At 36.3% G+C, this 18498-nt stretch overlaps 1 protein-coding gene across 1 annotated transcript; it reads left to right on the top strand.

Moving 5' to 3' along the window:
* The first annotated feature begins 7340 nt into the window (after positions 1–7340).
* On the top strand, positions 7341–18098 carry sult4a1 (sulfotransferase family 4A, member 1). Its single transcript, XM_079581345.1, has 7 exons — positions 7341–7522; positions 9948–10078; positions 11879–11959; positions 12037–12163; positions 12236–12330; positions 17705–17843; positions 17924–18098. The coding sequence occupies exons 1-7, from the start codon at positions 7354–7356 to the stop codon at positions 18034–18036; spliced, it is 855 nt and encodes a 284-aa protein (XP_079437471.1). The 5' UTR covers positions 7341–7353; the 3' UTR covers positions 18037–18098.
* Positions 18099–18498: the final 400 nt, after the last annotated feature.

The following is an 18498-nucleotide window of genomic DNA, read 5'->3' as shown; positions in this document are numbered from 1 at the left end:
GTGTCAGTGTCGGTCTGTGTTGCGGAGCGTGTGGAGCTTTAAGAGACGCAGACGGGAGGAGGAGGGGCGGGGACTGGGGCGTTCAGGGACTCCGGGAAATACAGGCATCCGTCACGGAATACTCGGAAACGTCGAATAATTGCGATTATGCTGTAAAATAAAGAAGAAAAAATCTTCAAATTCCTGGTAGTTTGTTATTTTCTATTTTGTTTTGTTTTTTTGCAAGAAATCACACTTTTACCACGAAAACGCATTATTATTGGCAGGAGAAGTATTAGGAGTATTAACCTCTTAACTCCCGCCTGAACCGAGAGGATCTTTTTGTTCCATCATGTTTTTGTTGTTTTCCGTCAATTTTTTAATCACTTTTTTGTCACATTTTTTGTCATTTTTTGTCAATTTTTAGTCATTTTTGTCATTTTTTTGTCATATTCTGTCACATTTTTGTCACTTTTTTGACACATTTTTTTTCATTTTTTCGTCAATTTTTTATCACATTTTTGTCTTTTTTTGGTCATTTTTTGTCACATTTTTTGCCAATTTTTATCACATTTTTGTCATTTTTTTGGTCACATTTTGTCACATTTTTGTCACTTTTTGGTCAATTTTTAATCAAATTTTTGTCCTTTTTTTGTCATTTTTTGTCACATTTTTGTCATTTTTTGGTACATATTTTGTCACTTTTTGTCACTTTTTGTCAATGTTTTCTCACTTTTTTGTCACATTTTTGTCATTATTTTCGTCATTTTTTTAATCACTTTTTTGTCATTTTTTGTCAATTTTTTGTCAATTTTTATCACATTTTTGTCACTTTTTTGACACTTTTTTGACACATTTTTTCGTCAAATTTTTATCAATTTTTTGTCTTTTTTTTTGGTCATTTTTTCGTCCATTTTTTGTCCATTTTTGTCACTTTTTCGTCAATGTTTTCTCAATTTTTTGTCACATTTCCATCATTGTTTTCGTCTCAGTTTTGTTGCTATTTTCACAGCTTTTTTCCAGAAGCTTTTGGATTTGGGTAAAGCCAAACTGGAGAAAATGTGCTCGGTTCAGGTGTGCTCGGTTCACCGGAACCGAGCACATTTTCGTTCACATTTGGCTTTACCCAAATCTATTAAAAAAAACATCAAAAGAGTGACGAAACGAGGTTGAAAATGCACCAAAAAAGCGACAAAAAAAGTGTCGGAAAAACAACAATAATGACAACAAAAGCAATGAAAAAGTAACAATAAACTTGAACATGAGCACATGTCCTCCAGTTTGGCTTTACCCAAATCCAAAAGCTGAGGATGAAACAATGAGGATGAAAGCGCAACAAAAATGTGACAAAAAAGCAACAAAACAGTGATGAAAACGCAGCAAAAAAAGGCAACGAAAAAAGCAATGAAAAAGCAACAAAATCACTTTTGTAGGTCTTTGTTTTCAAATGGGGCGTTGCTCTTTTAGATTTGGGTAAAGCCAAACTGGAGAAGTAAGCGGTAAGAGGGTATACGTTGTAGTTTGCGTTAACTCTTGTGAGTTACATTATTATCTCCTGTTAATTTATTTATTTATTTTGTATTATTATTATTATTTTAGTATACTTTTTTTAGGTCATATTTACACTGTAATAACGGAGTCATAGATAAAAGATACAAATAAAACAAGATGTAGTAACTTTTTAGTAAAAAAGTACCACAAACATCTTAACCTTTTACTCTAAGTACTTCTATCATGAGGAATCACTGCCGTATTATTGTCCAAAGCTGAATCTTCCAAGAACTCGTGTGTCTAAACATTTCTCACGAACAGTCAATGCAGCACTCCCTGATTGGTCCAAGCTCCTTTCAGTCACAGTTGTTTTCCAACCTCTGGACGAATCAGAGAGCTCGGGGGAGTGTCCCAAACAGACACAAGCCCCGCCCCCTGAGACACATGTCAACAGTGACTTTAGACCTATATATATGTTCTCCTGCAGTTTGGGACACACTGTACTTTTCTCACAGGACCTAAAGGAAACTGATAAAGGAGAGGCGTGACTATATAAAGACGCCCCGCATGAAAAGATATTTGTTTGCCCATTAAAAAAATGTCCAAAAGTTTTTATCTGATTTGACCATGGCTGGATTCACAAAACTGTTAGATTTTTCTTATGGTTAAAAGTTCTTTGTTCTGACCAACATCACACTCATGTTTTTGAATATTGTCTACACTTTCGGACGCGTTTATGAGGAAATAATTAGTTCTTAACCTCTTAACTCCCGCCTGAACCGAGAGGATCTTTTTCTTCACTTCATCAGATTTTTTTTCATTTTTTTGTGGGATGTTCAACTCATTTTTGTAACTTTTTTGTCTTATTTTGTCATATTTTTGTCATTTTTTGTCACATGTTTGTAATTTTTTTGTATAAATATCACATTTTTTGTCATTTTTTCATGCATTTTTAATCAAATTTTTGTCATTTTTTTGTCACATTTTTGTCACATTTTTGTCCTTTTTTCCACATTTTTATCACATTTTTGTCAATTTTTAATAAATTTTTTATCACATTTTTTGTAATAATTTTTTTGTCACATTTGTCATTTTTTTTGTCAAATTTCTGTCCATTTTTTGTCCATTTTTTGTCAATTTTTGTCAATTTCTTGTGACATTTATGCCATTTTTTCATCCATTTTTCGTCACTTTTTTGTCACATTTCCATCATTGTTTTCGTCTCAGTTTTGTTAATATTTTCACACCACATTTTTTTTCCATAATTTTTTTTCCATAATTTTTTTGTGGGTATTCAATTTCATTTTTGTAGCTTTTTTGTCATTTTTTGTCACATTTTTGTCATTTTTTCGTCAATTTTTTATCACATTTTTGTCACATTTTTTGTCATTTTTTTAATTTAATTTTTTTTATTTTGTCACATTTTTTGTCATTTTCTGTCAAATTTTTTTTTTTTTTTCATAATTTTTTAATCAAATTTTGGTCATTTTTTGTCACATTTTTGCTATATTTTGTCGAATTTTTATCACATTTTTTCGTTAATTTCTTGTGATATTTTCATCAATTTTTCGTCACTTTTTTTGTCAATGTTTTCTCACTTTTTTGTCACATTTTTTGTCACATTATTGTCATTTTCTGTCACATTTTTTAGATTTTTTTCATCATTTTTTTAATCAAATTTTGGTCCTTTTTTTGTCACATTTTTTACCTTTTTTCATTAATTTCTTGTCAATTTCTTGTGACAAGTCTTCAATTAGTTCAAAACGCAGCTGCTAGATTGTTAACCCGGACAAAGAGAAGAGAACACATTACACCTGTGCTAAAGTCTCTCCATTGGCTTCCTGTTGAGTTTAGAATAAAATTTAAAATCCTGCTCCTCACATTTAAATCCATAAAGGGTTTAGCTCCGCTTTATCTCCAAGACGCTGTCATTCCATATCAGCCAACCAGAGCTCTCCGCTCTCAAAACTCAGGGCAACTAGTAATTCCTCGAGTCTCCAAAATTACTGTAAGAGGCAGAGCCTTTAGCTACCAAGCTCCGGTTTTGTGGAATAAACTCCCAGCCCACGTTAAAGAAGCAGACACAGTCCCTATATTTAAGACTAGGCTCAAAACGTACCTCTTCGAATTAGCTTATAATCAGGTCAGTTAGGTAAAGCACTAACCCACAGCCCGAAGTAAAGCTGCCTCAGGTGAAACACTGCTGTGGGAAGTACGGTCCACTGAGCGCTATCCTCTTCTTCTTACTGCAGACTTTGTTTTATCATGATACAATACTTAATTTATCTGTAGTCTGTTCATCACTGTTCACATGGTGTCTCCTGTCCCCCCCCCTCGGGAGTGCCTGTCTAGATCGAATGGAGGAACCTGGGTGAACGGAGGAACTGGCATTCTGGAATCTGAGGACTGGACAGTCTGTGATCTTGGCCCGTCTGCTGAGGGATCCTTCGGCCCTGGGACTCTATAGCCTGTCCGTCCATGGGAGTGGATCTCTCCTTCTGTGGTTCTCCCCAAGGTTTCTCTTTTCTCCTGCCGGGTTTTTGAGTTTTTCCTGGCCGTACTGGAGAGTCTAAGGACGGGGGACGCCCACGCCGCTCGTCACTACCTTTGGACATTATATTTGCCATTATATTTACCTGAACTTTTAATTGTCATATTTGTTGCTGTGTTTTATTGCCTTGATGTTTGTTGCAGCCCTTTGAGGCGACTTCTGTTGTGATATTGGGCTATACAAAACCATTAAACTTGAAACTTGAAACTTGAAACATTTTTGTGACATTTTCATCAATTTTTCGTCACTTTTTCGTCACTTTTTTGTCACATTTTTTTTTTCATCAATTTTTTATCAAGTTTTGGTCCTTTTTTTGTCACATTTTTGCTATTTTTTTGTCGATTTTTTATCAAATTTTTGTCAATTTCTTGTGACATTTTTGCCACTTTTTCATCAATTTTTCTTCACTTTTTTCATCAATGTTTTCTCAGTTTTTTGTCACATTTCCATCATTGTTTTCGTCTCAGTTTTGTCGCTATTTTCACAGCTTTTTTCCAGAAGCTTTTGGACTGGGGTAAAGCCAAACTGGAGAAAATGTGCTCGGTTCAGGTGGGAGTTAAGGGGTGAACAAGGACCAAGGCTGCGGGGGAGACAGAGCCACTGCAGCACCTCCAGGTTTAGCTGCTAACAAAAACACTCACATTTAATCAACACGATTAACATAAGAGAGAAGAAGTTTTTATTTATCAAATCCGACAGTTGTATCGTCTTTAATGACCGGGGACAACGTGCGATTTGATTATTTCTTGATTTGTAATTAAGGATGATGGTTTGATGACTCATGCAGACTCAGGCGCCCGGGCTGTCAGTCTCTGCACTCGCACTATGGACATATAAAGGAAACTCACACAGTCTGCTATCTCCTTTGAGTCACCACCAGATTAAAGTAAGTCCACAGTGCGTCTGTGTAAGGAAACAAAAACCTTAAGTCGAGCAACACCACTTATTGAATACATGGTAGTTTACATTGCATAGACACATCCAACTACAACCAGAGATCTCAGAACATAGAAGGCCAAGACAAATATGGAACATGTAAAGTTGGTGATAGCGCAATTACCAAACAGATCCTTGACATTGTACATAATTTCTATTCAAGCACATCTCACAGGCATCATTTCGCACCAAAATGAAGCAAGTATCAGGTATTATTTTGCACCAAACCTTACATAAAACAAGGTATTGGGCAGGGGCCAAAAAATAAAACAAACTCAAAAGATCCCCATAGGTTGAATCGCTTTTTGCTACAGAAAGACCGAGAAGTCCATGTCCTCATTAAGTCCTGGGGGGGCGGGGCAGCTCCCGAGGTGTTTATCCAGAAGACCAGACAGGTACACATCAACTAAAGTTATTTCCTCGTCCAAATCCATTCGTTGATCACCCACTGCAGAAGTAGCATTTTCTGTGTCGAGCTAGTAATTGGGAGAACAGTACAGTCCAAAATGTTACGCAGTGTGCCTTTAACAAAGGGCATGTTCTCCAGTTCAGCTTTACCTGGAGAGCAACAGTGTAACGCCTCATTTGAAAGTTAAGACCTACCAAACTGAGGATAACTTTTTTGTAGCGTTGTTGTCGCTCTTTAGTAACATTTTTATCATGTTTTCATAGGTTTTTTATTGTGTTTTTGTCACTTTTTTGTCATGTTTTCATAGGTTTTTTATTGTGTTTTTATCACATTTTTGTCGTGTTTTCATAGGTTTTTTATTGTGTTTTTATCACATTTTTGTCGTGTTTTCATAGGTTTTTTGTTGTGTTTTTATCACATTTTTGTCGTGTTTTCATAGGTTTTTTATTGTGTTTTTATCACATTTTTGTCGTGTTTTCATAGGTTTTTTATTGTGTTTTTATCACATTTTTGTCGTGTTTTCATAGGTTTTTTATTGTGTTTTTATCACATTTTTGTCGTGTTTTCATAGGTTTTTTATTGTGTTTTTATCACATTTTTGTCGTGTTTTCATAGGTTTTTTATTGTGTTTTTATCACATTTTTGTCATGTTTTCATAGGTTTTTTGTTGTGTTTTTATCACATTTTTGTCGTGTTTTCATAGGTTTTTTATTGTGTTTTTATCACATTTTTGTCATGTTTTCATAGGTTTTTTATTGTGTTTTTGTCACATTTTTGTCGCTCTTTAGTCACATTTTTGTCATGTTTTCATCAATCATCGACTGGACCGGGTTCAGTCGCGTTGAGGACGTTTCGCTTCTTTACACAGACGCTTCTTCTTAGCTCTTGTGGTCACAATCAGCTACACTGTAAATTCCAACGCATTGCGCTTACTTGGAATAAGTTGTAAACCCGATGCATAATTATGATTACTATTAACACTTGTATGATTAAGAGGGATTTCACAGTATTCATTACTCATGATACAAGTTCTGATTACTAGACATGTTAGTACAGACAAATGGGAATTCCTAGTACTGATTACTTTTGTTACTTAAATAAGGCCTTAACCTGTACTTTTATTCTTAGTAATGGTAATAGTAATGGTCCTTTATTGGTTATTTCCATTAATGAAGTTTTACAAAGTTAGTACATGTAACACCTTATTTGAAAGCTAAGATCTACAAAACTCATCTAAATGGATCTTTTTCCTCACGTCATCAGATTTTTTTCCATCTTTTTTTTGTCTTTTTTTTGTCACATTTTTTGTCATTTTATTGAATTTTTTGTCTTATTTTTTGTCACATTTTTGTTACATTTTTTGTCTTTTTTTGTAATTTTTTTGTCATTTTATTGTAATTTTTTGTCTTTTGTTGTCACATTTTTGTCATTTTTTGTCACATTTTTGTCACATTTTTGTCAAATTTTTTGTCATTTTATTGTAATTTTTTGTCTTTTTTTGTCACATTTTTTGTCACATTTTTTGTCATTTTTCCCGCACGTTTTTGTCTCTTTCGTCGTATTTTTGTTGCTTTTCCATCGCTTTTTGGAATCGCTTTTTTCCTGCTTTTTAGTCACGTTTCCATCAAGTCTTTGTCCAAGAAGCCTTTAGATTTGGGTAAAGCCGACCCTGAGAAAAAGCACTCGCTTACGCCGGGGGTTAAGAGGTTACGGCACTTCCACCTCCTGCGCGTTCCTGCGTATGTGGGGAGTTCCTTGACGGCGGGGACGCGCAGAAGCGGTCCTGAAGCTGCCGGCCTTCGTCGTGAGCGCGCGCGCATTATTACATCACCTCCTCGCGCTCTGATTGGCTCGCTTCCTTCCTCCTCTCTCCTCCGAGCAGCAGCAGCAGCGGCAGCAGCGGCGGCATCACCTCGTCCGTCTCCCCCCGCTCGTGTTTTGGTCTCTCCGCGCGCGCTCCCGTTGTTGTTGTTGTTTGTTTTTAAAGATGGCGGAGAGCGAGGCCAACACGCCGAGCACCCCCATCGAGTACGACAGCAAGTACTTCGAGTTCGAGGGGGTCCGGCTGCCGCCCTTCTGCCGCGGGAAGATGGAGGAGATCGCCAACTTCGGCCTGAGGAGCAGCGACATCTGGATCGTCACGTACCCGAAGTCAGGTGAGCGGCGCGCGGGGGGGACGCTGCGTCATCCCGCCCCCTTTTTGGGGTTCGGGAAGAAATGCGCAGCGGGTTTGGGTGAACGAACTCCTGCGTTTGTGCTGCGTTTGGTTTCGCACCTGCGGCAGGACACGCGCGTCATCTGTTTAACCCCTTAACTCCCGCCTGAACCGAGCACGTTTTCTCCAGTTTGGCTTTACCCAAATCCTGTAGGCCAGTGTAACGCCTCATTTGAAAGCTAAGATCTACAAAACTCATCTAAATGGATCTTTTGCCTCACGTCATCAGATTTATTTTCTATCTTTTTTTGGGGGGGGGGGGTTTTCAACTCATTTTTTGTCACATTTTTGACATTTTTTTGTGATTTAATTTGTAATTTTATTGTAGTTTTTTGTCTTTTTTTGTTACATTTTTGTCATTTTTTAGTCACATTTTAGTCATTTTTTTGTAATTTTTTTGTAATTTTTTTTTTAATTTTATTGTAGTTTTTTTGTCTTTTTTTGTTACATTTTTGTAATTTTTTTGTTATTTTTTTGTCATTTTTTTGTAATTTTTTTGGTAATTTTTTTTTGTTTTGTTTTTTATTTTATTGTAATTTTTTGTCTTTTTTTGTTACATTTTTGTCATTTTTTTTGTAATTTTATTGTAATTTTTTGTCTTTTTTAGTCACATTTTTGTAATTTTTTTGTAATTTTTTTGTAATTTTTTTGTCAGTTTTTTGTAATTTTTTTGTCCTTTTTTTGTCATTTTTTTGTCATTTTTTTGGTAATTTTTTTTGTAATTTTATTGTAATTTTTTGTCTTTTTTTGTCACATTTTTGTCATTTTTTGGTCATTTTTTTTGTCTTTTTAGTCACATTTTTGTAATGTTTTTTGTAATTTTTTTTTAAATTTTATTGTAATTTTTTGTCAGATTTTTTGTCATTTTTCCCGCACGCCAGGCTTGATTCCCCAAAGCAGTTTTATCTTGAGAGATTTCCAAAACCTGGAGTGGAGCTTCTGGACTGAGTTTGGCTCCTGTGATCAGACTCTGCCACTGATAATGTGTTTTGTTAAAGTTGACGTGAGGTTCCAGACCTCAGACCACACGGACCGTTTCATTAGAGCATCAGAAAACGATCAAAACAAGGCGGTTTCAGTGAACTCGTACGACATCATGTGATTCACGGTTTGTTTATGAAAGTTTATGATGTTTCAGATGAGAAGGGAAGATCAGGTCAGGAACCAACCGTCACTGACAGGAGCGAGGCTTCTGTCAGTGACTTCCAGAGATGATTCAAGGAGCACAGCTTAAATACAGATATATATATACAGATACAAATACAGATCCTCAGCAGAAGGAGCCATGAAGTCCAAAAAATTGAAAAAAATGAAGAAAAAATGAAGAAAAAATGACAAACAATGACAAAAAAATGACCAAAAAAATGATAAAAATTGACAAAAAGACAAAAAAATGGCAACCAAAAAAAAGACAAAAAAATTGAAAAAATAACGATAAAAATTACAATAAAATACAAACATTGACAAAAAATGGCAAAAAAAAGACAAAAAAATGGACAAAAAAAATGAAGAAAAAATTGACAAAAAAGTGACCAAAAAAGTGACCAAAAAATGACAAAAAATGACAAAAAAAGACAAAAACAATTTGACAAAAATGTGAAATAAATGAAGAAAAAATTGACAAAAAATTGACAAAAAATTGACAAAAAATGACGAAAAAATGACGAAAAAAATGACAAAAAATGATAAAAATTGACAAAAATTGACAAAAAATGGCAACCAAAAAAAGACAAAAAAATTTACAAAAATGTGAAAAAAATGAAGAAAAGATGAAGAAAAAATTGACGAAAAAATGACAAAAAATGACAAAAAAATGACAAAAAAATGACAAAAAAAAAAGACCAAAAAATGACCAAAAAAAATGACAAAAATTGACAAAAAAATTGCAACCAAAAAAAAGACAAAACAATTGACAAAAAAATGAAGAAAAAATGTGAAAAAAGTGAAAAAGTGGGGGGGAAAATGAAGAAAAAATGGACAAAAAAATGGCAAAAAAATTAAAAAAATTGACAAAAAATGGCAAAAAAAAAAAAAAGAAATGTGAAAAAATTTTGGGGAACATTTTTTTCAAATTTTTTTGGTCACTTTTTGACCAAAAAAATGACAAAAAGTTAAAAAAAATGAAGAAAAAAAATGACAAAAGAGTTACAAATATGACTTGAATACCCCCAAAAAAAAATGGAAAAAAAATGTGATGACGTGAGGGCAAAGATCCATTTAGATGAGTTTTGTAGATCTTAGCTTTCAAATGAGGCGTTACACTGACCTACAGGATTTGGGTAAAGCTGACCTGGAAGAAAAAGCTCCAGTTCAGGCGGGAGTTCAGAGGTTAAACCCGTGACTCGTCTCTGACCCTGTGGTTCCAGGCACCAGTTTACTGCAGGAGGTGGTTTACCTGGTGAGTCAGGGCGCCGACCCCGACGAGATCGCCCTCATGAACATCGACGAGCAGCTGCCTGTGTTAGAGTACCCGCAACCGGGCCTGGACATCATACAGGTGAGAGAGAGTAACCCCCAACCAGGCCTGGACATCATACAGGTGAGAGAGAGAACCCCCAACCAGGCCTGGACATCATACAGGTGAGAGAGAGAACCCCCAACCAGGCCTGGACATCATACAGGTGAGAGAGAGAGAACCCCCAACCAGGCCTGGACATCATACAGGTGAGAGAGAGCACCCGCAACCAGGCCTGGACATCATACAGGTGAGAGAGAGTACCTGGACATCATACAGGTGAGAGAGAGAACCCCCAACCAGGCCTGGACAAAAAATGACAAAAAATTGATTAAAAAATGACAAAAAATGTGACGAAAAAACACACAAAAAAAGACCAAAAAAAGGACAAAAAAATAACAAAATGTGACCAAAAAATGACAAAAAATTTGACAAAAAATTTATAAAAATTTGACAAAAATGTGACAAAAATTTGACAAAAATGTGACAAAAAATGACAAAAATTTGATCAAACAAATGACGAAAAAATGACCAAAAAAATAACAAAATGTGACCAAAAATGTGACAAAAATTTTATAAAAAATTGAAAAAAATTTGATAACAAATTAATGGAAAAAAAAAAATGTGAGAAAAAAGGACAAAAAATGTGATCAAAATTTGACCAAAAAAATGACAAAAAATGTGACCAAAAAATGACCAAAAAAATGACAAAAATGTGGCAAAAATGTGATAAAAATGTGATAAAAAATGTGACAAAATGTGACAAAAATGTGATAAAAAATTGACTGGACATCATACAGGTGAGAGAGAGCACCCCCAACCGGGACAAAAAAATGACAAAAAATGGACAACAATTTGATTTAAAAAAATGATGAAAAAAATGACAAAGATTTGACCCAAAAAAAAACAAAATGACAAAAAAACGACGAATGACGAAAAATGTGATTAAATGTGACAAAAATGTACTAAAATGTAACAAAAAATGACCAAAAAAATGACCAAAATTTGGTGAAAAAATTATGAAAAAATGACAAAAATGTAAGAAAAAAAAAACAAAATGTGACAAAAAAATTACAAAAATTTGATCAAACAAATGACAAAAAAACACAAAAAAACAGAAAAAAATGACAAAAATGTGACGAAAAATGGATTTTAAAAATGAAGAAAAAATGACAAAAATGTTACAAAATGTTTAAAAAATTTGACAAAAAAAAAGACGAAAAAATGACAAAATTTGACAAAATATGACAAAAATTTGATACAAAATTGACAAAAAATTGACGAAAAATGACAAAAAAATGACAAAAATTGTATTTAAAAAATGACGACAAAAATATTTTAAAAAAATGAAAAAAAATTGACAAAATGTGACAAAAATGTGATAAAAATGAATGAAAAAAAATACAAAAATGTGATTAATAAATGACGAAAAAATGACAAAAATGTGACAAAAAAAATACAAAAAATTACAAAAAAATTACAAAAAAATGACAAAAAAGTTAAAAAAAAATGAGTTGAATACCCAACAAAAAAATGTGACAAAAAAATAACAAAAATGACCAAAAAAAAAGACAAAAAGGACAAAAATTTGATAAAAAATTTGACTAAAAAAATGACAAAAATGTGACAAAATGTGACAAAAATGTGATGAAAAATTGACTAGACATCACACAGGTGAGAGAGAGTATCTGGACATCACACAGGTGAGAGCGAGCACCTGGACGTCACACAGGTGAGAGAGAGTATCTGGACATCACACAGGTGAGAGCGAGTACCTGGACTTCACACAGGTGAGAGCGAGTACCCCACATTAACACTGAGCCGCTGTCCTCGTGTCTCCAGGAGCTGACCTCTCCTCGCCTGATCAAGAGCCACCTGCCGTTCCGCTTCCTGCCCAGCGCCATGCACCACGGAGAGGGCAAGGTGAGCGCCACGCCTGCGGGTACTCCTTCCCTCCGGGTGGTGACGGGCCTGTGACTCCCTGTGGTCCCTGTGTGCAGGTGATCTACATGGCCCGGAACCCCAAAGACCTGGTGGTGTCCTACTACCAGTTCCACCGCTCCCTGAGGACCATGAGCTACAGGGGCACCTTCCAGGAGTTCTGCAGGAGGTTCATGCACGACAAGCGTGAGTCCCGGTCCTGGTCCGGGTCCTGGTCCTGGTCCTGGTCCTCGGTCTAACCCCGGTTTTCCTCCTCAGTGGGGTACGGCTCGTGGTTCGATCACGTGCAGGAGTTCTGGGAGCACCGAGGCGACTCCAACGTGCTGTTCCTCAAGTATGAAGACATGTACAAGGTGAGACGGACGTCACTGTGGGTCAGGGGGGCCGGGTTTGTGCAAACGCCTCTGAAAACCTCTTAACCCCCGCCTGAACCGAGGGCAGTGTCTCCAGTTTGGCTTTACCCCAATCCAAAAGCTTCTGGAGAAAAAGGTGAGAGAATAGCGACAGAACTGAGACGAAAACAATGACGGAAATGTGACAAAAAAGTGATGGAAAATTGATGAAAAAGTGGCAAAAATGTCACAAAAATGTCAGAAGAAATTGACAAAAAATGGACAAAAAAATGATATAAAATTGACAAAAAATGACAAAAATGTGACAAAAAAAATTACACAAGTTTTATGAAAAAAATGATGAAAAAATGACAAAAATGTGATAAAAAATTAACTAAAAAATTGACTAAAAAATTACAAAAAATTGACAAAAAAATACAAAAAAAGCCAAAAATGTGACCAAAATGTGATAGAAAAATTGATGAAAAAAATGACAAAAAATGGACAAAAAATGACAAAAATTTGATTAAAAAATTGATGAAAAAGTGGCAAAAATGTCAGAAGAAATGGACAAAAAATGGACAAAAAAATGATAAAAATTTGACAAAAAAATTACAAAACATTTATGAAAAAAATGATGAAAAAATGACGAAAATGTGACAAAAATGTGATAGAAAAATTGATGAAAAAAATGACAAAAAATTGACAAAAAATGACAAAAAATTGATGAAAAAATTGACAAAAAATGACAAAAAATTTATGAAAAAATTGACAAAAAATGACCAAAATGACAAAAATGACCAAAAAAAATGACAAAAATGTGATAAAAATTTGACCAAAAAAATACAAAAAATTGACAAAAATGTGATTAAAAAAATACAAAAAATTGATGAAAAAAATGATTAAAATGTGACAAAAATGTGACAAAAAATGACCCAAAAAAATACAAAAATTTGATTAAAAAAATACAAAAAAATGACAAAAATGTGACCAAAAAATGACAAAATTTTATTTAAAAAATGATGAAAATGTGACAAAAATGTGATAAAAAATTGATTACAAAATATTGACAAAAAAATGATGAAAATGTGACAAATAAAAGACAAAAACGTTACAAAAATGAGTTGAATACCCAACAAAAAAATTATGGAAAAACAATCTGATGACGTGAGGAAAAAGATCCTCTCGGTTCAGGCGGGAGTTAAGAGGTTAATAATAACGAATCCGAAACAGTCAAATCACATTGAGCTCCTGTCAGTCCAACCCCTGTCCTCCGAGCTAAAGTTCACCCTTTTGTTTCCGCACATTAAGTAGCCATGTGCTCCGGGTGCATCTCAGGCCTTCAGAGAGAACAGTCTTTCACAGCAGCTAAAAATCGATTGCCGCATTGCATCATGGGTGTTCGCTGAGACCTCCCGCGTGTGACTTTATCTGGAACATGTACAGGACGAGCCCCTTGTGTAACCGGCTTTATCTGCACGTCTCAGATAACAGGATTCTGAGAAATGATCCGGCCCATATTGTCTTTACCCAAATCTAAAAGCTTCATGAAAAAAACACCAGAATGGAGACGAAAACGAGGATGAAAACGCAAATAAAATGTAACAATAACGCAATAAAAACGCAGAAAACAGGCGACAAAAAACAGGAAAGAACGTCATGACAACAGTTGGAAAAATCTTATATCAGTTTTGTAGGTCTTAGCTTTCAAATCAGGCATCACTCTGGCCTATAGGCGGTAAACTCCAATTGTTTTCCCCTTAACATGACCATATTGCTGGGTTTCAGGTCACATCACAGCGTTCTAAAATTATTTTGTTTTTGAGGACATTTTTGGTCTTGTACAGAGAGTTCATGGACCCAGTGACTGATCTTTTTTTTTTTAAATTGATATATTTTCTTTTTAGCTCCGACTTGTGAAAGTGTAATGCTAATAGGAAAACTGGCTCCTCCCCCCGCTGGGTCCGATGACATCATCATATTCTAGAACCTGCAACCCAGCGATATTTAGAATGTGATGATGTCATAATGTCAGATGGAGGGCGGGGCCAATACAACTCTATGGGAGAAATGCAGTTTTTGTGAGAAATCTCAAAAACGAAAAATTGACAAATGTTTTTACTCTTCAGTGTTTGATCGTGATGTTGTTGATATGTTTTCTCATATGGCACGGTGGCGCAGCGGTTAGTGCTCTCGCTTCACAGCTAGAAGGTCCTGGGTTCGATTCCCACCTGCACTGGGCCTTTTCTGTGTGGAGTTTGCATGTTCTCCCTAGTCTCGCCAACCAGGCTCCGCTTCTTTACAGAAGAGGGTCTGGTCCATTGCTCTTTCAAAGGAAGTGACGCAGCGACATGGAGCCCACCGACCAATCAGAGCAGCTCCTGAACGGGCCTTTGTTTTGTAGTTTTTCAACACAAGCTTCACGTAATGCTCCGGTTTGCTTGTTTTCTTAAGTTTTTCTGACATAAACGACATAAGTCATTACTGAACTCCGTGTGGCAGGAGCGCCATCGTTAATGTCCCAATGATACAACTTTCTTGTGGCTGTTTCTGTCGTCACATCCGCTCTGTTCTCATTGGCTGCTGCGCTTCGGTTGTCCCACATTAGTCCCGCCTCCAGCAGTAGCTTTTCTACGACAGGGTCGCCAGACTAGTCTCCTGTTTATTAATGAATAAACATCGGAGATTAGTCTGGATGCCGGGCCATGTTCTCCCCGTGTCTGCGTAGGTTTCCTCCGGGTACTCCGGTTTCCCCTACCACTAAAAACATGCACAATAGGCCAGGATGAATGATGTGAGTGAATGTATGGAGGTGTCAGAGGGTCCGTTGGCGCAGACGTGTGTAGTCGCGAAAGCGCCTCTGACAGTCTCCCCCAGGGGGCGCTGAAGCTACAAACGTAGTTTACACCACCGAGTATGGAGTGAATGTACAACTGTCTCATGTAAAGCGCTTTGTGACCATGTGTGTGAAAGGCGCTATATAAATAAAGATCTTCTTCTTCTTCTTCATATTGTCACCACTTTTTGAAGTTTTTCGGGAACAAATAATTCGACAATAGTTCATATGTGCTGACAGGGGAGACAATGAACTTTGTGACAGTTTTTGTTTGGATTCCTCCAGTAATGATTTGAGCCACACACATAAAAATATGCATTTTGTCAGTTACCACAGTTACCATAGTCACGTGACCTATTAACAGCGTTACACTTTCACAAGTCGTAGCTCAAAAGAAAATGTATGAATTACAAAAATGATCATTAATATCAGTCACTGGGTCCATGATCTCCCTGGACAAGACCACACATTTCCTCAAAAACAAAATAATTTTCCTCTGTATAACAGTATTGGCCTCTAGAACGCTGTGATGTGACCTGAAACCCAGCGAGCATCACCCAAACCCTAAAAGCTTCTTGAAAAAAGCGTCAAAATAGAGACTAAAACAAGGCGTAAAAGAGGATGAAAACCCAACCTGAAAGCAGCAAGAAAGCACAGGAAAAGGTACAAAAACAGGTGAGGAAAAAGTGATGAAAGGAACTACTACAAAGTGACGACAACGCGGTACCAACGCAAGGAAAAAGGTTTATGTTTTTGTAGGCCTTTCAAATGAGACGTTACACTGTGAGCTCCAGCCGAGAAGCTTTTAGATTTGGTTAAAACTTGGAGCTACGTTTTTTTTTCCATTCTCCATCCCACGTCATCTCTTCAGTTTCCTCATGTTCCACGTTTGGTTATAATTTCTCCGTCTCTGTGGTGTGTTTGTGTTTGCATGCTCGTCTCCTCAGTCCGTGGCCGAGTGCCGTGTTTAAAGGCCGAAGTCCGCGGGTAAGTCACACATTCACGTACAGCGCGTATACATTATGGTGTATTTACTGTCCCGGACGCAGTATCTCTGTCTTATCACATGTGCAGGAGGCGGAGCAGCAGGTTCACTATGGGGACACTTGTGCAACTGAATCAAACAGCTCAGAAACGAGTTGTTCTTATGCTCCTTTAATGTTACGGGCAAGAAAACAGTTCTGAATGATCACCCAGTCAGCTTAACCCTGAGCCCGCCCGAGCCACTGACCTTTAACCCCTTAACTCCGGCCTGAACCGAGCACATTTTCTCCAGTTTGGCTTTACCCCAATCCAAAAGCTTCTGGGAAAAAGGTGAGGAAATAGAGACAAAACGGAGACGAAAACAATGATGGAAATGTGACAAAACAAGTGAGAAAAGTGAGAAAACATTGGCAAAAAAGTGACGAAAAATGGATGAAAAAGTGGCAAAAATGTTACAAGAAAATGACAAAAAATGACAAAAAATTGACAAAAAATGAAAATGTAGCAAAAAAATGTCAAAAAATGAGAAAAATTGACAAAAAAAATTAAAAAAATGAAAAAAAGGAAAAAAATTTTTAAAAAAAATGGACAAAAAATGAAAAAAAAAATGAAAAAAAAATGGACAAAAATTTGACAAAAAATGAAAGAAAAAATGACCAAAATGTAGCAAACAAATGAAAAAAAAATGAAAAAAAAAATGGACAAAAAATGACCAAAAAAAATACAAAAATTTGACAAAAAATGAAAAAAAAAATACAAAAAAAAACAAAAAAAATGGAAAAAATGTAGCAAAAAAATTACAAAAATTTGACAAAAAATGAATAAAATGGACAAAAAAATGACCAAAATGTAGAAAAAAAATGTCAAAAAATGAGAAAAATGGACAAAAAAATTACAAAAATGAAAAAAAAAGACTAAAAATGGACAAAAAATGAAAAAAAATGAAAAAAATGGACAAAAAATTACAAAAAAAATTACAAAAAATTACAAAAAAATTACAAACAAATGGAAAAAATGTAACAAAAAAAGTACAAAAAATTGACAAAAAATAATAAAAAAATGACAAAAATTTGACAAAAAATGAATAAAATGGACAAAAAAAATGACCAAAATGTAGCAAAAAAATGTCAAAAAATGAAAAAAATGGACAAAAAATGACAAAAAAGATTGGATGATTAATGTCCACCATTTACCAACTATCCTAGGAAAAATATTTTTGCAGATTTGGATGTTAACAAAACAGGGAGTTGTAACCACCTGATCCGCTCTAACTCGACACATGTGCAGAGCTACAATCTGGTCTGTGTCACGTCTAATAACAACATGTCCAGGAAAAATCATCACGAATGTGCCCCGAAAATGTCAGGGCTGTACAGAGGAAGTGTATTGAGTGATTCATCTTCATATTGTAGGTTTTAGTTTATTAGGATGTAACTTTGCAGCAGTAGAAGCATTACATTACATTACATTACATTACATTACATTACATTACATTACATTACATTACATTACATCGCACACACGCCTTCCCTCCGCGCTGGGGGCGTGTCTGACCCGCCTCTGTCCCGTGTCCAGGACCTGTCCACCCTGGTGTCCGACCTGTCCCGGTTCCTGGGCGTCTCGTGCGACAAGGCTCAGCTGGAGACTCTGGTGGAGAGCTGCACTCAGCTGATCGAGCAGTGCTGCAGCTCGGAGGCCATGTCCGTGTGCAGAGGTCAGAGGTCACGAAGCCCCGCCCCCCTCCTCCTCTGACCCCTCCTCTGACCCTCCTCCTCCTCCTCCTCCTCTCTGCAGGTCGCGTCGGGCTGTGGCGGGACGCCTTCTCCGTGTCCATGAACGAGAAGTTCGACGAGGTTTACCGGCAGAAGATGGGGAAGTCCGACCTCGCCTTCGACTTTGAACTATGACCTTTCAGGGACTTGTCTCCGAGCGAGAGCCTGCCAGAACTGTGGACCGACGAGTGGGGGACGTCCAGCTTCCTCCGCCATGTTTAACCTCTGACCCCCCGCCTAAACCCAGAGCCTTTTCTCCAGCAGCTCTCAGCTCTTTTTCGGATACCGGTTCTTTAACGATACTAGGTTTTCGATACCGACACCTGAAAGATGCCTTTATTTGTGAAACAACTAGAAACTTCCGCTAACGACAAAAGGGCCGGAAAAAAGTTTTTCTCATTTCCCCCCAGTTTTAACTCATTCTTTCCACTTTTTTTTACCCCAATTTCAAAAATGTTTTCCCCCAAAATCCCCCCCACATTTTTTCATATTATTTTCCCCACATTTTCCCCCTTTTTTCTCCTTTTTGGAATTTATTTATTGATTTTTTTTACATTTGATGACAAGCATCAAAACTTGAATTTAAAGATTTTGTAT

The sequence above is a fragment of the Gobius niger genome (assembly GCF_951799975.1).
Source record: "Gobius niger genome assembly, chromosome: 22".
NCBI lineage: Eukaryota > Metazoa > Chordata > Actinopteri > Gobiiformes > Gobiidae > Gobius > Gobius niger.
Note: the sequence above shows the minus strand (reverse complement) of the source record. Positions and strands in the feature narration are given on the sequence as shown.